This window comes from Rutidosis leptorrhynchoides, chromosome 6, assembly GCF_046630445.1.
Source record: "Rutidosis leptorrhynchoides isolate AG116_Rl617_1_P2 chromosome 6, CSIRO_AGI_Rlap_v1, whole genome shotgun sequence".
NCBI classification, from domain to species: Eukaryota; Viridiplantae; Streptophyta; class Magnoliopsida; order Asterales; family Asteraceae; genus Rutidosis; species Rutidosis leptorrhynchoides.
The window spans coordinates 92,460,001-92,478,227 of NC_092338.1; the positions used below are offsets into that span (position 1 = coordinate 92,460,001).

General features: G+C 35.2%; 1 protein-coding gene across 1 annotated transcript in view; it reads left to right on the forward strand.

Moving 5' to 3' along the window:
• The window catches only part of LOC139853881 (uncharacterized), a 2,602-nt gene extending 1,493 nt beyond the window's left edge, over positions 1–1,109 (forward strand). The window contains exons 7-9 of the mRNA XM_071843222.1: positions 377–469; positions 617–647; positions 740–1,109. Of these exons, the coding sequence (XP_071699323.1) occupies positions 377–469; positions 617–647; positions 740–894 (279 nt within the window). The 3' untranslated portion in view covers positions 895–1,109. The remainder of the gene's footprint in view (positions 1–376; positions 470–616; positions 648–739) is intronic.
• The last annotated feature ends 17,118 nt before the right edge of the window (positions 1,110–18,227 follow it).

An 18,227-nucleotide genomic window follows, 5' to 3' on the forward strand; every position in this document is an offset into this window, starting at 1 on the left:
TTATCACTTTACTATTACTTTCATTTTTTATCTAAATTGTTTGTATAATATTATGTTTTATCGATACTCTGATTATTATCAGTGTTATTACTGAAAAATTTAATAGCCCGTCTGCCCATGTGGTTTAGCGGACATGATATGTGAAAAAGCAAAAACCAAATGCTAACAGAAATATATTTATATGTCTTTTCTATTTTACTAAAAGGGAAATATATTGATTACTGGGATATATATTTGCATACTTTTAAAATGTTCATTTTTCATGGATAAATAGTTATACTATGTATAGTTAATTATATAATGGTTCATCTGTTTCTGCATGTTGCACATGTTTATTGTTTACTTAAACTTTAAACTTATTTATCTGTTTGTACAGCCAATTACCTTTGCACTTGTATATGTTGGAACAACTTTGAAGGACTTATCTGATGTAACTCACGGGTGGAGTGAGTTTTCAAAAACTCGTTGGGTAAGATACGCCTTTTCGTGTTAGTTAGTTGAATGGATATGTTAAGATTAAGAGTGATACCTCACAGTTATACAAAGTAGTAGAGTAGTGCAAAATAGCATAATAAATAATGATGTTTTTCTGTTTTTCTGTTTTTGGTGCATGCAGGCACTTGTAATTTTAAGTTTTCTGGTGTCTGGTAAGTTGCATATCACTAAACCATAACCATGATATATTTTGTCACATCATGTTCAAAAAACTTATAGTTTACTTTAAATTGTTTGTTTTCAGTGGTCTTGATGGTGGTTATTACTAAAGTTGCAAAGTCAGCCCTTGATAAAGCTTTGAGTGAAGGTATTGATATAGATGGCAGTGGCAACGAGAGATCATCTCCTGTGGAAGAAGCCCGAGTAGATCTTCATCAGTCGCTACTTGTCAAAGATTGATTAAACCAATCACAGTTAAAGATTAAATTATTGTATAGTTAATTAATCAGTTGAAAATACTCATCCCTCTATTTCACAGCCCACGAATGTGATTTGTTACAATTTGCCTAGCGCACCCACACCTGCGGAAGCGAGGATATAATTTGTTTGAGACAAACTTGCGAGAAATAATAGAAAGCAAATAAGGTAACTGATAACACGACAATTTAACGTGATTCGGCAAAACCCTGCCTACGTCCACCCTAAGAGTCTCCTTTATTCTTATAATATAAAAGAACCCGGTACAAGAAAAAGTACACTATGAGTTAAACCCAAACCCAAGCTCCTTAGATTTTAGTATAAAATCTAAGTTTCTCGTACACTCTTTTACACTCCTTACAAGAATAAAACTCTCAACCTCACAAATACACACTCTCCGTTGATATTATCGATAAACTGTGTTTGTGTTTTTCTTTTGTGATCTTATTTTGTGGATGTTTTTTCTACATTGTTTGCTCATCTATTTATACATGAACTTGTGCATGCATGCCTTTTGCTGGAGCAATTCACAGCCACATAATGGTATGCCCATGTGAAAACTACTAGCAATCCTTTTTGACTTGTAAGCATGCTTTTTTGACTTGTAAGCATTCATACCTTAATTTCCACAATAGTTTGCCAACAACTATTGATGAATAGAACACCACATGTATTCCATGCAAACTTCATTTTAGTCGACAATAATAAATGTGAGCAACACTTTTGGACTAGTGTCCAACAATCTCCACCTTGACGAACATTTATCTTCTTCGTCACCGAAATACTATCACCTAGTATTTCCACCATTGGCCTCCGTTATCCCCGTTGCACACACCTTGCATCACCTCGGTCCTGAACTCTGATTCAAATAAAATGGTCAATAATCATGTGCAGCTAACCCTGTCAACTTACATAGTTGACTCCGGAGAGGAGTCTTGAATCACCTCTCCCTCAGTAGGATTTTCTTTCTCACCATCGTCTAACTTGATCAAACATGTCGTCACATGTTCCCGATCAATTTCCCGTGTGCACACTTTCCAAACCATCGAGACACGAGTACATTTGGTACTCGCCACCAGACGATATAAACCCTCATACTTCTCTCCCTTCATCAGGACCTTCCTGCCACGTGTGATTTTCATAACTCCACCTACGGCCGAATAGCCGTATCCTTGAGAATCCAACTGCTTAAGGAAATTAGATTCTTACACATCTTTGGTGCATACGCCACACCATCAAAAGTGTAAGCAGCTCCGTGAAACAATTTTATTTTCACCATGCCAACACCCTCAACATCACATGTTGAACCGTCACCTAAAGTCAGCACCCCCGCTTTCTTTAATATTAGCTTATCAAAATAAGCTTTCTTTGAACACACATGCATCGTACAACCAGAATCTAAAATCCATTTATCTTGAGCAGAAGTAGAACTTTTGGAGACTGTTGTAGTGACCCGAACTTTTTCATGTTTATATATATATTAAATGAAATTGTTATTTACATGATTAAGTGTTTCCAACATGTTAAGTAATCAAACTTGTTAAGACTTGATTAATTGAAATAGGTTTCATATAGACAATTGACCACCCAAGTTGACCGGTGATTCACGAACGTTAAAACTTGTAAAAACTATACGATGACATATATATGGTTATATATATAGTTAACATGATTTTATTATAAGTATGTATCTCATTAGGTATTTTAACAATGAGTTATATACATAAAAAATTAGACTATTAATTTAAGAAACTCGAAAACGATATATATAACGATTATCGTTATAACAACGTCTTACTAGGTACATATGAATCATATTAAGATATTGATACAATTGGTTAATTATGTTAAATGGTAAGTAAATATATTATTAAGTGTATTAACAATGAAATACATATGTAAAAATAAGACTACTAACTTAATGATTTCGAAACGAGACATATATGTAACGATTATCGTTGTAACGACATTTAACTGTATATATATCATACTAAGATATATTATATATATCATAATATCATGATAATATAACAATTTAACATCTCATTTGTTATAATAAACAATGGCTTAACAACATTCAACAAGATCGTTAACCTAAAGGTTTCAAAACAACATTTACATGTAACGACTAACGATGACTTAACGACTCAGTTAAAATGTATATACATGTAGTGTTTTAATATGTATTCATACACTTTTGAAAGACTTCAAGACACTTATCAAAATACTTCTAATTAACAAAAATGCTTACAATTACATCCTCGTTCAGTTTCATCAACAATTCTACTCGTATGCACCCGTATTCGTACTCGTACAATACACAGCTTTTAGATGTATGTACTATTGGTATATACACTCCAATGATCAGCTCTTAGCAGCCCATGTGAGTCACCTAACACATGTGAGAACCATCATTTGGCAACTAGCATGAAATATCTCATAAAATTACAAAAATATGAGTAATCATTCATGACTTATTTACATGAAAACAAAATTACATATCCTTTATATCTAATCCATACACCAACGACCAAAAACACCTACAAACACTTTCATTCTTCAATTTTATTCATCTAATTGATCTCTCTCAAGTTCTATCTTCAAGTTCTAAGTGTTCTTCATAAATACCAAAAGTTCTAGTTTCATAAAATCAAGAATACTTCCAAGATTGCAAGTTTACTTCCAAGTTTTCTAAATCCATTCCAAGTAATCATCTAAGATCAAGAAACCTTTGTTACTTACAGTAGGTTATCTTTCTAATACAAGGTAATAATCATATTCAAACTTTAATTCAATTTCTATAACTATAACAGTCTTATTTCGAGTGGAAATCTTACTTGAAATTGTTTTCGTGTCATGATTCTGCTTCAAGAACTTTCAAGCCATCCAAGGATCCTTTGAAGCTAGATCTATTTTTCTCATTTCCAGTAGGTTTATCCAAGGAACTTGAGGTAGTAATGATGTTCATAACATCATTCGATTCATACATATAAAGCTATCTTATTCGAAGGTTTAAACTTGTAATCACTAGAACATAGTTTAGTTAATTCTAAACTTGTTCGCAAATAAAAGTTAATCCTTCTAACTTGAATTTTAAAATCAACTAAACACATGTTCTATATCTATATGATATGCTAACTTAATGATTTAAAATCTGGAAACACGAAAAACACGTAAAACCGGATTTACGCCGTCGTAGTAACACCGCGGGCTGTTTTGGGTTAGTTAATTAAAAACTATGATAAACTTTGATTTAAAAGTTGTTATTCTGGGAAAATGATTTTTATTATGAACATGAAACTGTATCCAAAAATTATGGTTAAACTCAAAGTGGAAGTATATTTTCTAAAATGGTCATCTAGACGTCGTTCTTTCGACTGAAATGACTACCTTTACAAAAACGACTTGTAACTTATTTTTCTGACTATAAACCTATACTTTTTCTGTTTAGATTCATAAAATAGAGTTCAATATGAAACCATAGCAATTTGATTTACTCAAAACGAATTTAAAATGAAGAAGTTATGGGTAAAACAAGATTGGATAATTTTTCTCATTTTAGCTACGTGAAAATTGGTAACAAATCTATTCCAACCATAACTTAATCAACTTGTATTGTATATTATGTAATCTTGAGATACCATAGACACGTATACAATGTTTCGACCTATAATGTCGACACATCTATATATATTTCGGAACAACCATAGACACTCTATATGTGAATGTTGGAGTTAGCTATACAGGGTTGAGGTTGATTCCAAAATATATATAGTTTGAGTTGTGATCAATACTGAGATACGTATACACTGGGTCGTGGATTGATTCAAGATAATATTTATCGATTTATTTCTGTACATCTAACTGTGGACAACTAGTTGTAGGTTACTAACGAGGACAGCTGACTTAATAAACTTAAAACATCAAAATATATTAAAAGTGTTGTAAATATATTTTGAACATACTTTGATATATATGTATATATTGTTATAGGTTCGTGAATCAACCAGTGGCCAAGTCTTACTTCCCGACGAAGTAAAAATATGTGAAAGTGAGTTATAGTCCCACTTTTAAAATCTAATATTTTTGGGATGAGAATACATGCAGGTTTTATAAATGATTTACAAAATAGACACAAGTACGTGAAACTACATTCTATGGTTGAATTATCGAAATCGAATATGCCCCTTTTTATTAAGTCTGGTAATCTAAGAATTAGGGAACAGACACCCTAATTGACGCGAATCCTAAAGATAGATCTATTGGGCCTAACAAACCCCATCCAAAGTACCGGATGCTTTAGTACTTCGAAATTTATATCATATCCGAAGGGTGTCCCGGAATGATGGGGATATTCTTATATATGCATCTTGTTAATGTCGGTTACCAGGTGTTCACCATATGAATGATTTTTATCTCTATGTATGGGATGTGTATTGAAATATGAAATCTTGTGGTCTATTGTACGATTTGATATATATAGGTTAAACCTATAACTCACCAACATTTTTGTTGACGTTTAAAACATGTTTATTCTCAGGTGAATATTAAGAGCTTCCGCTGTTGCATACTAAAATAAGGACAAGATTTGGAGTCCATGTTTGTATGATATTGTGTAAAAACTGCATTCAAGAAACTGATTTCGATGTAACATATTTGTATTGTAAACCATTATGTAATGGTCGTGTGTAAACAGGATATTTTAGATTATCATTATTTGATAATCTACGTAAAGCTTTTTAAACCTTCATTTATAAAATAAAGGCTATGGTTTGTTTTAAAAATGAATGCAGTCTTTGAAAAACGTCTCATATAGAGGTCAAAACCTCGCAACGAAATCAATTAATATGGAACGTTTTTAATCAATAAGAACGGGACATTTCAGTTGGTATCCGAGCGTTGGTCTTAGAGAATCAGAAAATTTGCATTAGTGTGTCTTATCGAGTTTGTTAGGATGCATTAGTGAGTCTGGACTTCGACCGTGTTTTCTTTAAAAATGATTGCTTAACATTTTTGTTGGAAACTATATATTATTAACATGTATATATTATGTGATATATTAATCTCTTAACATGTTTGATATTGTGTGATAGATGTCTACCTCTAGCACAAATCCCATTGACTCACCTAATAATAACGAAGAGTCGAATATATATTGGACTGATTCACAAGTTCCCGAAGAAGAACCGGAAGAAGAATCAGAACCGGAAGAAGAATCAGAACCGGAAGAGGAGGAACCGGAGGAGGAAATAGAACCGGTGGGGGAAATAATAAAATGATTAAGTAAAAGAAAATCCTCAACCAACCGACCAAGGTTAATTATGGTCAATGGTGTTTCCGCCAAGGAAGCAAAATATTGGGAGGATTACCAATTCTCCGATGAATCGGATTCCGACGAGAATTCCGATAATGTTATAGAAATTACCCCAACTGAATTTAAAAAGGCAAAAGAAAATAATAAGGGAAAGGGCATAAAAATAGAGAAATCTAATTCCAACCCCGATGAACTTTATATGTATCGTCAACCCCCGAAGCCCTTAAGTTGTAACAATGACCCGGGAACCTCTAAACCACCAGGTTTTTCTAAACCGTTATGGAAAACGACAGCTCGTATTAGGGGAAAATCATATATCCCTAGAAACTTGGCAAAACGAACCAAAACCGAAGAAGAAGAAACGAGCGAGTCGGAATAAGATAGTTGTATTCGTGTGGTGTAATATATGTAATATAGTGTGCTTATGCTTTATGATATATGTAAAAATTGCTTGTATTAATAAGTATTTTTTTTATGAATCTAACTCTTGTCTATTTTACAGTATAAAAAAACAAAATGGATAGACAACCCAATATTTTAAGAGACCTACCCGGAGACATGATTGATGAAATCTTGTCTAGAGTCGGTCAGAATTCTTCGGCACAACTATTTACGGCGAAATCAGTTTGTAAGACATTCGAAGAACGTTCCAAGAATGTCTTTGTTTATAAGAGACTTTCGTTTGAAAGATGGGGGATATCACATTGAGAAACCCATAAGTTACGATGTGTTTACTTTGACGCATATATTGCGGGGAACCCAAATGCTATTTTACGCAACGGGTTAAGAAATTATTTTGACTCAATGTATCCGAATATAGGACTTCATGATTTAGAAAAAGCGGCTAACATGCAACATAAAGAAGCATGCTATGCTTACGGGTTAGTAATGTTCGCTTCTCACCAAAGTGAGAAAAAGAACATCGGGCTACAATTATTAAACAAAACGTTCTCACAAGTGACGGAGTCGGTAATTGGGGTAAGAAATGAGGTTTTTAGGTTATTACGAGACTGTTGGTCATTACGTAACCCTCGTCCCTTTGACGACGTTACAACACGCTGTCTTATCAACGGTCATAACGGTTATGTTCCACAAGACCAAAGATGGGAAGTAGTCCCCTAGTAAAACCAGAATGCATGACTTGTTTCTGGACGTATGAATTACGTGTCTTTATTGCCTTTGCTGAACGACTTGTGTACTAGCTAGAATTATCTTCACAACTATCTTGTATCAAAGTTATTGTGTGCTATATTTCATGCTTTATGTAAAATAAGCGGTATTGTAAGTTTGCAAAATATTGTATAAAAGTTTGAACACGAAATATTATTATAATCAGTTTTTCATATAGAATTGTAGTAGTTGAATTGTATATTAGCTACTAAGTATGAACTTAACGGGTAGGTACTACCTGAATTTAAACTTATAAAACGCTAATATGAAGAAAAAGCTTTTATAAATGAGTTCATATTATGCTACGAAATACTATTAACTACTCTTAATATTCTGTATGATTAACTTGTTCCATTTGACTATTTTGAAGGAAATGGCACCGACTACTCGACACACCGTGAATATGAATGAAGAGGAATTTCGTATTTTTCTAGCTTCAAACATAGCCGCAGTACAGGCTGCGCTACATACCAACAATAACCTTGGATCTAGCAGTACAGGAAATCGTGTAGGATGCACCTACAAAGAATTCATTGCCTGCAAACCTTTGGAATTTGATGGAACCGAAGGACCGATCGGATTGAAACGGTGGACCGAGAAGGTCGAATCGGTGTTTGCCATAAGTAAGTGTACTGAAGAGGACAAAGTGAAGTACGCTACGCATACCTTCACAGGTTCTGCGTTAACATGGTGGAATACCTATCTAGAGCAAGTGGGACAAGATGATGCGTACGCACTACCGTGGTCAGCATTCAAGCACTTGATGAACGAGAAGTACCGTCCCAGAACCGAGGTCAATAAGCTCAAGACAGAACTTAGAGGGTTACGAACCCAAGGATTTGATATTACCACATACGAAAGACGATTCACAGAATTGTGCCTATTGTGTCCGGGAGCGTTCGAAGATGAGGAAGAGAAGATCGACGCGTTTGTGAAAGGATTACCGGAAAGAATCCAAGAAGATATAAGTTCACACGATCCCGCCTCCATACAACAGACATGTAGAATGGCTCACAAACTAGTGAACCAGATTGAGGAAAGAATTAAAGAACAGACGGCTGAAGAGGCCAATGTGAAGCAAGTCAAAAGAAAGTGGGAGGAAAACGGTGATAAGAATCACCAATACAACAACAACAACAATTACAATAATAATCGCAACAATTATCCCAACAATCGCAACATCAATCACAACTACAACAAACGGCCCAATAACAACAACAACAACAACAGCAGCAACTACAACAATCATCCCAACAACAATAACAACCGCAACAACAACAACAATCAGAAGCAGCTATGCCAAAGGTGTGAAAAGTATCACTCGGGGTTCTGCACCAAATTTTGCAACAAGTGTAAAAGAAATGGTCATAGCGCGGCGAAGTGTGAGGTCTACGGACCAGGGGTTAATAGAACAAAAGGAACAAATGGTGTCAGAATGAGTAATGGCGGAGCAAGTAGTGTCGGAGCAAGTTATGCCAATGTAGTTTGTTATAAATATGGAAAACCGGGCCACATTATTAAAAATTGCCCGAACCAGGAGAACACGAATGGACAAGGCCGCGGAAGAGTTTTCAATATTAATGCGGCAGAGGCACAGGAAGACCCGGAGCTTGTTACGGGTACGTTTCTTATTGACAATAAATCTGCTTACGTTTTATTTGATTCAGGTGCGGATAGAAGCTATATGAGTAGAGATTTTTGTGCTAAATTAAGTTGTCCATTGTCGCCGTTGGATAGTAAATTTTTACTCGAATTAGCAAACGGTAAATTAATTTCAGCAGATAATATATGCCGGAATCGAGAAATTAAACTGGGTAGCGAAATATTTAAGATTGATTTGATACCAGTAGAGTTAGGGAGTTTTGATGTAATAGTTGGCATGGACTGGCTGAAGAAGGTGAAAGCAGAGATCGTATGTTATAAAAATGCAATTCACATTGTACGAGAAGAAGGAGAACCCTTAATGGTGTACGGAGAAAAGGGCAACATGAAGCTACATCTTATTAGTAATTTGAAGGCACAAAAACTAATAAGAAAAGGTTGCTATGCTGTTCAAGCACACGTCGAGAAAGTACAAACTGAAGAAAAGAGCATCAATGATGTTCCCGTCACAAAAGAATTTCCCGATGTATTTCCGAAAGAATTACCGGGACTACCTCCACATCGATCTGTTGAATTTCAAATAGATCTTGTACCAGGAGCTGCACCAATAGCTCGTGCTCCTTATAGACTCGCACCCAGCGAGTTGAAAGAACTGTAAAGCCAACTGCAAGAACTATTAGAACGTGGTTTCATTCGACCAAGCACATCACCATGGGGAGCTCCTGTTTTGTTTGTCAAGAAGAAGGATGGTACATTTAGGTTGTGTATTGACTACAGAGAGTTAAACAAACTTACCATCAAAAACCGTTATCCACTGCCGAGAATTGACGACTTATTTGATCAACTACAAGGCTCGTCGATTTATTCGAAGATCGATTTACGTTCTGGATATCATCAAATGCGAGTAAAGGAGGATGATATTCCAAAAACTGCTTTTAGGACGCGTTATGGTCATTACGAGTTTATGGTTATGCCGTTTGGATTGACTAACGCACCAGCTGTGTTCATGGACCTTATGAACCGAGTGTGTGGGCCATATCTTGACAAGTTTGTTATTGTTTTCATCGATGACATACTTATTTACTCAAAGAATGATCAAGAGCACGAAGAACATTTGAGAAAAGTGCTAGAAGTATTGAGGAAAGAAAAACTGTACGCTAAGTTTTCAAAGTGTGCATTTTGGTTGGAAGAAGTTCAATTCCTCGGTCACATAGTGAACAAAGAAGGTATCCAGGTGGACCCGGCAAAGATCGAAACCGTTGAAAAGTGGAAAACCCCAAAAACTCCAAAGCATATACGTCAATTTTTAGGATTGGCTGGTTACTACAGAAGATTCATCTAAGATTTCTCCAAAATAGCAAAACCCTTGACTGCATTAACGCATAAAGGGAAGAAATTTGAATGGAAGGATGAACAAGAGAAGGCGTTTCAATTATTGAAGAAAAAGCTAACTACGACACCTATATTGTCATTGCCTGAAGGGAATGATGATTTTGTGATTTATTGTGACGCATCAAAGCAAGGTCTCGGTTGTGTATTAATGCAACGGACGAAGGTGATTGCTTATGCGTCTAGACAATTGAAGATTCACGAGCAAAATTATACGACGCATGATTTGGAATTAGGCGCGGTTGTTTTTGCATTGAAGACTTGGTGGCACTACTTATATGGGGTCAAAAGTATTATATATACCGACCACAAAAGTCTTCAACACATATTTAATCAGAAACAACTGAATATGAGGCAGCGTAGGTGGATTGAATTGTTGAATGATTACGACTTTGAGATTCGTTACCACCCGAGGAAGGCAAATGTGGTAGCCGACGCCTTAAGCAGAAAGGACAGAGAACCCATTCGAGTAAAATCTATGAATATAATGATTCACACTAACCTTACTACTCAAATAAAGGAGGCGCAACAAGGAGTTTTAAAAGAGGAAAATTTAAAGGATGAAATACCCAAAGGATCGGAGAAGCATCTTAATATTCGGGAAGACGGAACCCGGTATAGGGCTGAAAGAATTTGGGTACCAAAATTTGGAGATATGAGAGAAATGGTACTTAGAGAAGCTCATAAAACCAGATACTCAATACATCCTGGAACGGGGAAGATGTACAAGGATCTTAAGAAACATTTTTGGTGGCCAGGTATGAAAGCCGATATTGCTAAATATGTAGGAGAATGTTTGACGTATTCTAAGGTCAAAGCTGAACATCAGAAACCATCAGGTCTACTACAACAACCTGAAATCCCGGAATGGAAATGGGAAAACATTACCATGGATTTCATTACTAAATTGCCAAGGACTACAAGTAGTTATGATACTATTTGGGTAATAGTTGATCGTCTCACCAAGTCAGCACACTTCCTGCCAATAAGAGAAGATGACAAGATGGAGAAGTTAGCACGACTGTATTTGAAGGAAGTCGTCTCCAGACATGGAATACCAATCTCTATTATCTCTGATAGGGATGGCAGATTTATTTCAAGATTCTGGCAGACATTACAGCAAGCATTAGGAACTCGTCTAGACATGAGTACTGCCTATCATCCACAAACTGATGGGCAGAGCGAAAGGACGATACAAACGCTTGAAGACATGCTACGAGCATGTGTTATTGATTTCGGAAACAGTTGGGATCGACATCTACCGTTAGCAGAATTTTCCTACAACAACAGCTACCATTCAAGCATTGAGATGGCGCCATTTGAATCACTTTATGGTAGAAAGTGCAGGTCTCCGATTTGTTGGAGTGAAGTGGGGGATAGACAGATTACGGGTCCGGAGATAATACAAGAAACTACCGAGAAAATCATCCAAATTCAACAAAGATTGAAAACCTCCCAGAGTCGACAAAAGAGCTACGCGGACAGTAAAAGAAAAGATATAGAGTTTGAAATTGGAGAAATGGTCATGCTTAAGGTTTCACCTTGGAAAGGCGTTGTTCGATTTGGTAAACGGGGGAAACTAAATCCAAGGTACATTGGACCATTCAAGATTATAGATCGTGTCGGACCAGTAGCTTACCAACTGGAGCTACCTCAACAACTCGCGGCTGTACATAACACTTTTCACGTCTCAAATTTGAAGAAATGTTTTGCTAAAGAAGATCTCACTATTCCGTTGGACGAAATCCAAATCAATGAAAAACTTCAATTCATTGAAGAACCCGTCGAAATAATGGATCGTGAGGTTAAGAGACTTAAACAAAACAAGATACCTATTGTTAAGGTTCGATGGAATGCTCGGAGAGGACCTGAGTTCACCTAGGAGCGTGAAGATCAGATGAAGAAGAAATACCCGCATTTATTTCCAGAAGATACGTCAACACCTCCAACTGCTTAAAATTTCGGGACGAAATTTATTTAACGGGTAGGTACTGTAGTGACCCAAACTTTTCCATGTTTATATATATATTAAATGAAATTGTTATTTACATGATTAAGTGTTTCCAACATGTTAAGTAATCAAACTTGTTAAGACTTGATTAATTGAAATAGGTTTCATATAGACAATTGACCACCCAAGTTGACCGGTGATTCACGAACGTTAAAACTTGTAAAAACTATACGATGACATATATATGGTTTTATATATAGTTAACATGATTTTATTATAAGTATGTATCTCATTAGGTATTTTAACAATGAGTTATATACATAAAAAATTAGACTATTAATTTAAGAAACTCGAAAACGATATATATAACGATTATCGTTATAACAACGTCTTACTAGGTACATATGAATCATATTAAGATATTGATACAATTGGTTAATTATGTTAAATGGTAAGTAAATATATTATTAAGTGTATTAACAATGAAATACATATGTAAAAATAAGACTACTAACTTAATGATTTCGAAACGAGACATATATGTAACGATTATCGTTGTAACGACATTTAACTGTATATATATCATACTAAGACATATTATATATATCATAATATCATGATAATATAACAATTTAACATCTCATTTGTTATAATAAACAATGGCTTAACAACATTCAACAAGATCGTTAACCTAAAGGTTTCAAAACAACATTTACATGTAACGACTAACGATGACTTAACGACTCAGTTAAAATGTATATACATGTAGTGTTTTAATATGTATTCATACACTTTTGAAAGACTTCAAGACACTTATCAAAATACTTCTAATTAACAAAAATGCTTACAATTACATCCTCGTTCAGTTTCATCAACAATTCTACTCGTATGCACCCGTATTCGTACTCGTACAATACACAGCTTTTAGATGTATGTACTATTGGTATATACACTCCAATGATCAGCTCTTAGCAGCCCATGTGAGTCACCTAACACATGTGGGAACCATCATTTGGCAACTAGCATGAAATATCTCATAAAATTACAAAAATATGAGTAATCATTCATGACTTATTTACATGAAAACAAAATTACATATCCTTTATATCTAATCCATACACCAACGACCAAAAACACCTACAAACACTTTCATTCTTCAATTTTATTCATCTAATTGATCTCTCTCAAGTTATATCTTCAAGTTCTAAGTGTTCTTCATAAATTCCAAAAGTTCTAGTTTCATAAAATCAAGAATACTTCCAAGATTGCAAGTTTACTTCCAAGTTTTCTAAATCCATTCCAAGTAATCATCCAAGATCAAGAAACCTTTGTTACTTACAGTAGGTTATCTTTCTAATACAAGGTAATAATCATATTCAAACTTTAATTCAATTTCTATAACTATAACAGTCTTATTTCGAGTGGAAATCTTACTTGAAATTGTTTTCGTGTCATGATTCTGCTTCAAGAACTTTCAAGCCATCCAAGGATCCTTTGAAGCTAGATCTATTTTTCTCATTTCCAGTAGGTTTATCCAAGGAACTTGAGGTAGTAATGATGTTCATAACATCATTCGATTCATACATATAAAGCTATCTTATTCGAAGGTTTAAACTTGTAATCACTAGAACATAGTTTAGTTAATTCTAAACTTGTTCGCAAATAAAAGTTAATCCTTCTAACTTGACTTTTAAAATCAACTAAACACATGTTCTATATCTATATGATATGCTAACTTAATGATTTAAAATCTGGAAACACGAAAAACACGTAAAACCGGATTTACGCCGTCGTAGTAACACCGCAGGCTGTTTTGGGTTAGTTAATTAAAAACTATGATAAACTTTGATTTAAAAGTTGTTATTCTGGGAAAATGATTTTTATTATGAACATGAAACTATATCCAAAAATTATGGTTAAACTCAAAGTGGAAGTATGTTTTCTAAAATGGTCATCTAGACGTCGTTCTTTCGACTGAAATGACTACCTTTACAAAAACGACTTGTAACTTATTTTTCTGACTATAAACCTATACTTTTTCTGTTTAGTTTCATAAAATAGAGTTCAATATGAAACCATAGCAATTTGATTTACTCAAAACGGATTTAAAATGAAGAAGTTATGGGTAAAACAAGATTGGATAATTTTTCTCATTTTAGCTACGTGAAAATTGGTAACAAATCTATTCCAACCATAACTTAATCAACTTGTATTGTATATTATGTAATCTTGAGATACCATAGACACGTATACAATGTTTCGACCTATAATGTCGACACATCTATATATATTTCGGAACAACCATAGACACTCTATATGTGAATGTTGGAGTTAGCTATACAGGGTTGAGGTTGATTCCAAAATATATATAGTTTGAGTTGTGATCAATACTGAGATACGTATACACTGGGTCGTGGATTGATTCAAGATAATATTTATCGATTTATTTCTGTACATCTAACTGTGGACAACTAGTTGTAGGTTACTAACGAGGACAGCTGACTTAATAAACTTAAAACATCAAAATATATTAAAAGTGTTGTAAATATATTTTGAACATACTTTGATATATATGTATATATTGTTATAGGTTCGTGAATCAACCAGTGGCCAAGTCTTACTTCCCGACGAAGTAAAAATCTGTGAAAGTGAGTTATAGTCCTACTTACCGAGGATTGATGATTTGTTTGATCAATTGCAAGGATCAAGTGTTTATTCTAAGATTGATCTACGCTCTGGATATCATCAACTGAGAGTGAAGGAAGAAGATGTTCCTAAAACCGCGTTCAGAACCCGTTACGGTCACTATGAGTTTCTAGTCATGCCTTTTGGATTAACTAATGCTCCAGCAGTATTCATGGATCTAATGAATCGCATCTGTAGACCGTATTTAGACAAATTTGTCATTGTTTTTATCGACGACATATTGATTTACTCGAAGAACAAGGAAGAACATGAGCAACACTTAAGACTGGTACTGGAGATACTCAAGAAAGAAGAATTGTACGCAAAATTTTCGAAGTGTGATTTCTGGTTACAAGAAGTACAATTTTTGGGCCATGTTGTCAGTAAACATGGAATTAAAGTTGACCCCGCCAAGATCGAAGCCATTATTAAATGGGAAACCCCGAAGACTCCAACACAAATTTGCCAATTCTTAGGTCTTGCTGGTTACTACCGAAGATTCATTCAAGATTTCTCTAGAATCGCCAAACCCTTAACTGCATTGACTCAAAAGGGAAAGAAGTATGATTGGTCCACGGAACAGGAATCCTCATTCCAGTTATTAAAGAAGAAGTTAACGTCTGCATCCATTATGTCATTACCAGAAGGAAATGATGATTTCGTGATCTATTGTGACGCTTCGCGCCAAGGTTTAGGATGTGTATTAATGCAACGCACAAAAGTTATCGCATATGCCTCACGACAACTAAAAATTCATGAAAAGAACTATACGACACACGATTTGGAACTTGGAGCTATAGTTTTTGCACTCAAAATATGGAGACACTATCTATATGGCACCAAGTGTACAGTGTACACCGACCATAAGAGTCTTCAGCATATTTTTGATCAAAAACAACTCAATATGAGACAATGTCGCTGGGTAGAGTTGTTAAACGATTACGATTGTGAAATTCGTTACCACCCCGGAAAGGCTAATGTTGTAGCTGATGCCCTAAGTCGAAAAGAAAGAGTAAAACCTCTTAGGGTCCGAGCTTTGAATATTACAATTCGTACTGATCTCACAAAGCAAATTCAAGCAGCACAGTTAGAGGCTTTAAAAGAAGAAAACGAAAAAGGCGAAATAAGCAAAGGGTTAGAAAAACAACTTGAAGAAAAAGCCGATGGAACCCTGTATTTTGCTGGTAGGATATGGGTACCAAAACATGGTAACCTAAGGCAACTAGTACTGGATGAAGCACACAAAACGAGGTACTCAATTCACCCAGGAAACGGAAAAATGTACCACGATCTCAAGAAGTTTTATTAGTGGCCTAATATGAAAACAGAAATTGCTACTTATGTAAGCAAATGTTTAACGTGTGCAAAGGTCAAAGCTGAGCACCAAAAGCCGTCAGGATTACTGCAACAACCAGAAATTCCGCAGTGGAAATGGGAAAGAATAACCATGGATTTCATTACGAAATTGCCAAGGACTGCAAGTAGTCATGATACTATTTGGGTGATAGTTGATCGTCTAACTAAATCAGCTCACTTTCTACCAATAAAGGAGACAGACAGTATGGAGAAATTAGCACGCCTATATTTGAAGGAAGTAGTTTCCAGGCATGGTGTACCCATCTCTATCATATCTGATCGCGACACCCGATTCACATCACGTTTCTGGCAGTCATTACAAAAAGCATTGGGAACTAGATTAGATATGAGCACCGCTTATCACCCACAGACAGATGGTCAAAGTGAAAGAACAATACAAACATTGGAAGACATGTTACGGGCATGCGTGATTGACTTTGGAACCAGTTAGGATCGACACTTACCGTTGGCAGAATTTTCATACAATAACAGCTATCATACGAGCATCAACGCAGCGCCATTTGAAGCACTTTACGGTAGAAAGTGCAGATCTCCTATCTGTTGGAGTGAAGTAGGAGAAAGACAACTTACTGGACCAGAAATTATTCACGAAACCACCGAAAAGATCATTCAAATACAACAGCGATTGAAAACGGCCATGAGTCGCCAAAAGAGTTATGCTGATGTAAGAAGAAAACCGCTAGAATTTCAAGTGGGCGACAAAGTCATGTTGAAAGTGTCACCCTGGAAAGGCGTTGTACGATTCGGTAAACGAGGAAAGCTAAGTCCTAGGTACGTAGGACCCTTTGAAATCACCGAAAGAATTGGAACAGTTGCTTATCGATTAAAGCTACCGCAAGAACTTAGTAGTGTTCACAACACATTTCACGTGTCAAATTTGAAGAAATGTTTAGCTGAAGAGGATGTCGTAATTCCTCTTGACGAAATACGAATCAATGATAAACTCCATTTTATCGAAGAACCTGTTGAAATCATGGACCGTGAGGTCAAACAATTAAAACAAAGCAAAATACCGATAGTTAGAGTTCGTTGGAACGCAAGACGAGGACCCGAGTTTACTTGGGAACGTGAAGATCAAATGAAGCAAAAGTATCCACATTTGTTCACTGATATCGCTCATGAAACAGGTACTACTCAAAATTTTGGGACGAAATTTTCTTTAACGGGGAGGTACTGTGATGACCCGAAAAATTTCGACTAATTTAAACCAATTCTCTTTATGATTTAATATTATGTAAATATACATATATGTATGTATATATATATATATATATTATAAGATGTACAAGTAAAAACGACTTTCCTACAGTAAAACATTAATTGCTACAGTAAAAATGACTTTGCTACAGTAAAACACTATTTGCTACAGTGAAACCGTATTTTGCTACAGTGCTACAGTGATTTGCTACAGTAAAACACTATTTGCTACAGTACACTATTTGCTACAGTAAACACTATTTGCTACAGTAAACACTATTTGCTACAGTAAAATACTATTGATGTCGACGAACTAGCAAACAAAAACAGAAAAGGCGGCCATGCGATCGCATGGTAAAAACACTGAAAACTCATGCGATCGCATGAGCTACAGTAAATCGAAAAGTACTATAAAAAGGCCAGTTTGTTCGACGAAATACGTAATATAAATTTTAATTTATAATTATAATTATAATTTTAATTTAAGTTAATAATAATAAAGTATATTCGAGGGTGTTTTAATTCGGGTTTCAAACCGCTTTAAGCTAAGGAAATATTGGGTATTGTTTGGGGTATTGTTCTTGAATCCAAGGCCAACCATACAGTCATCTACCGTCATTACGTCTACGC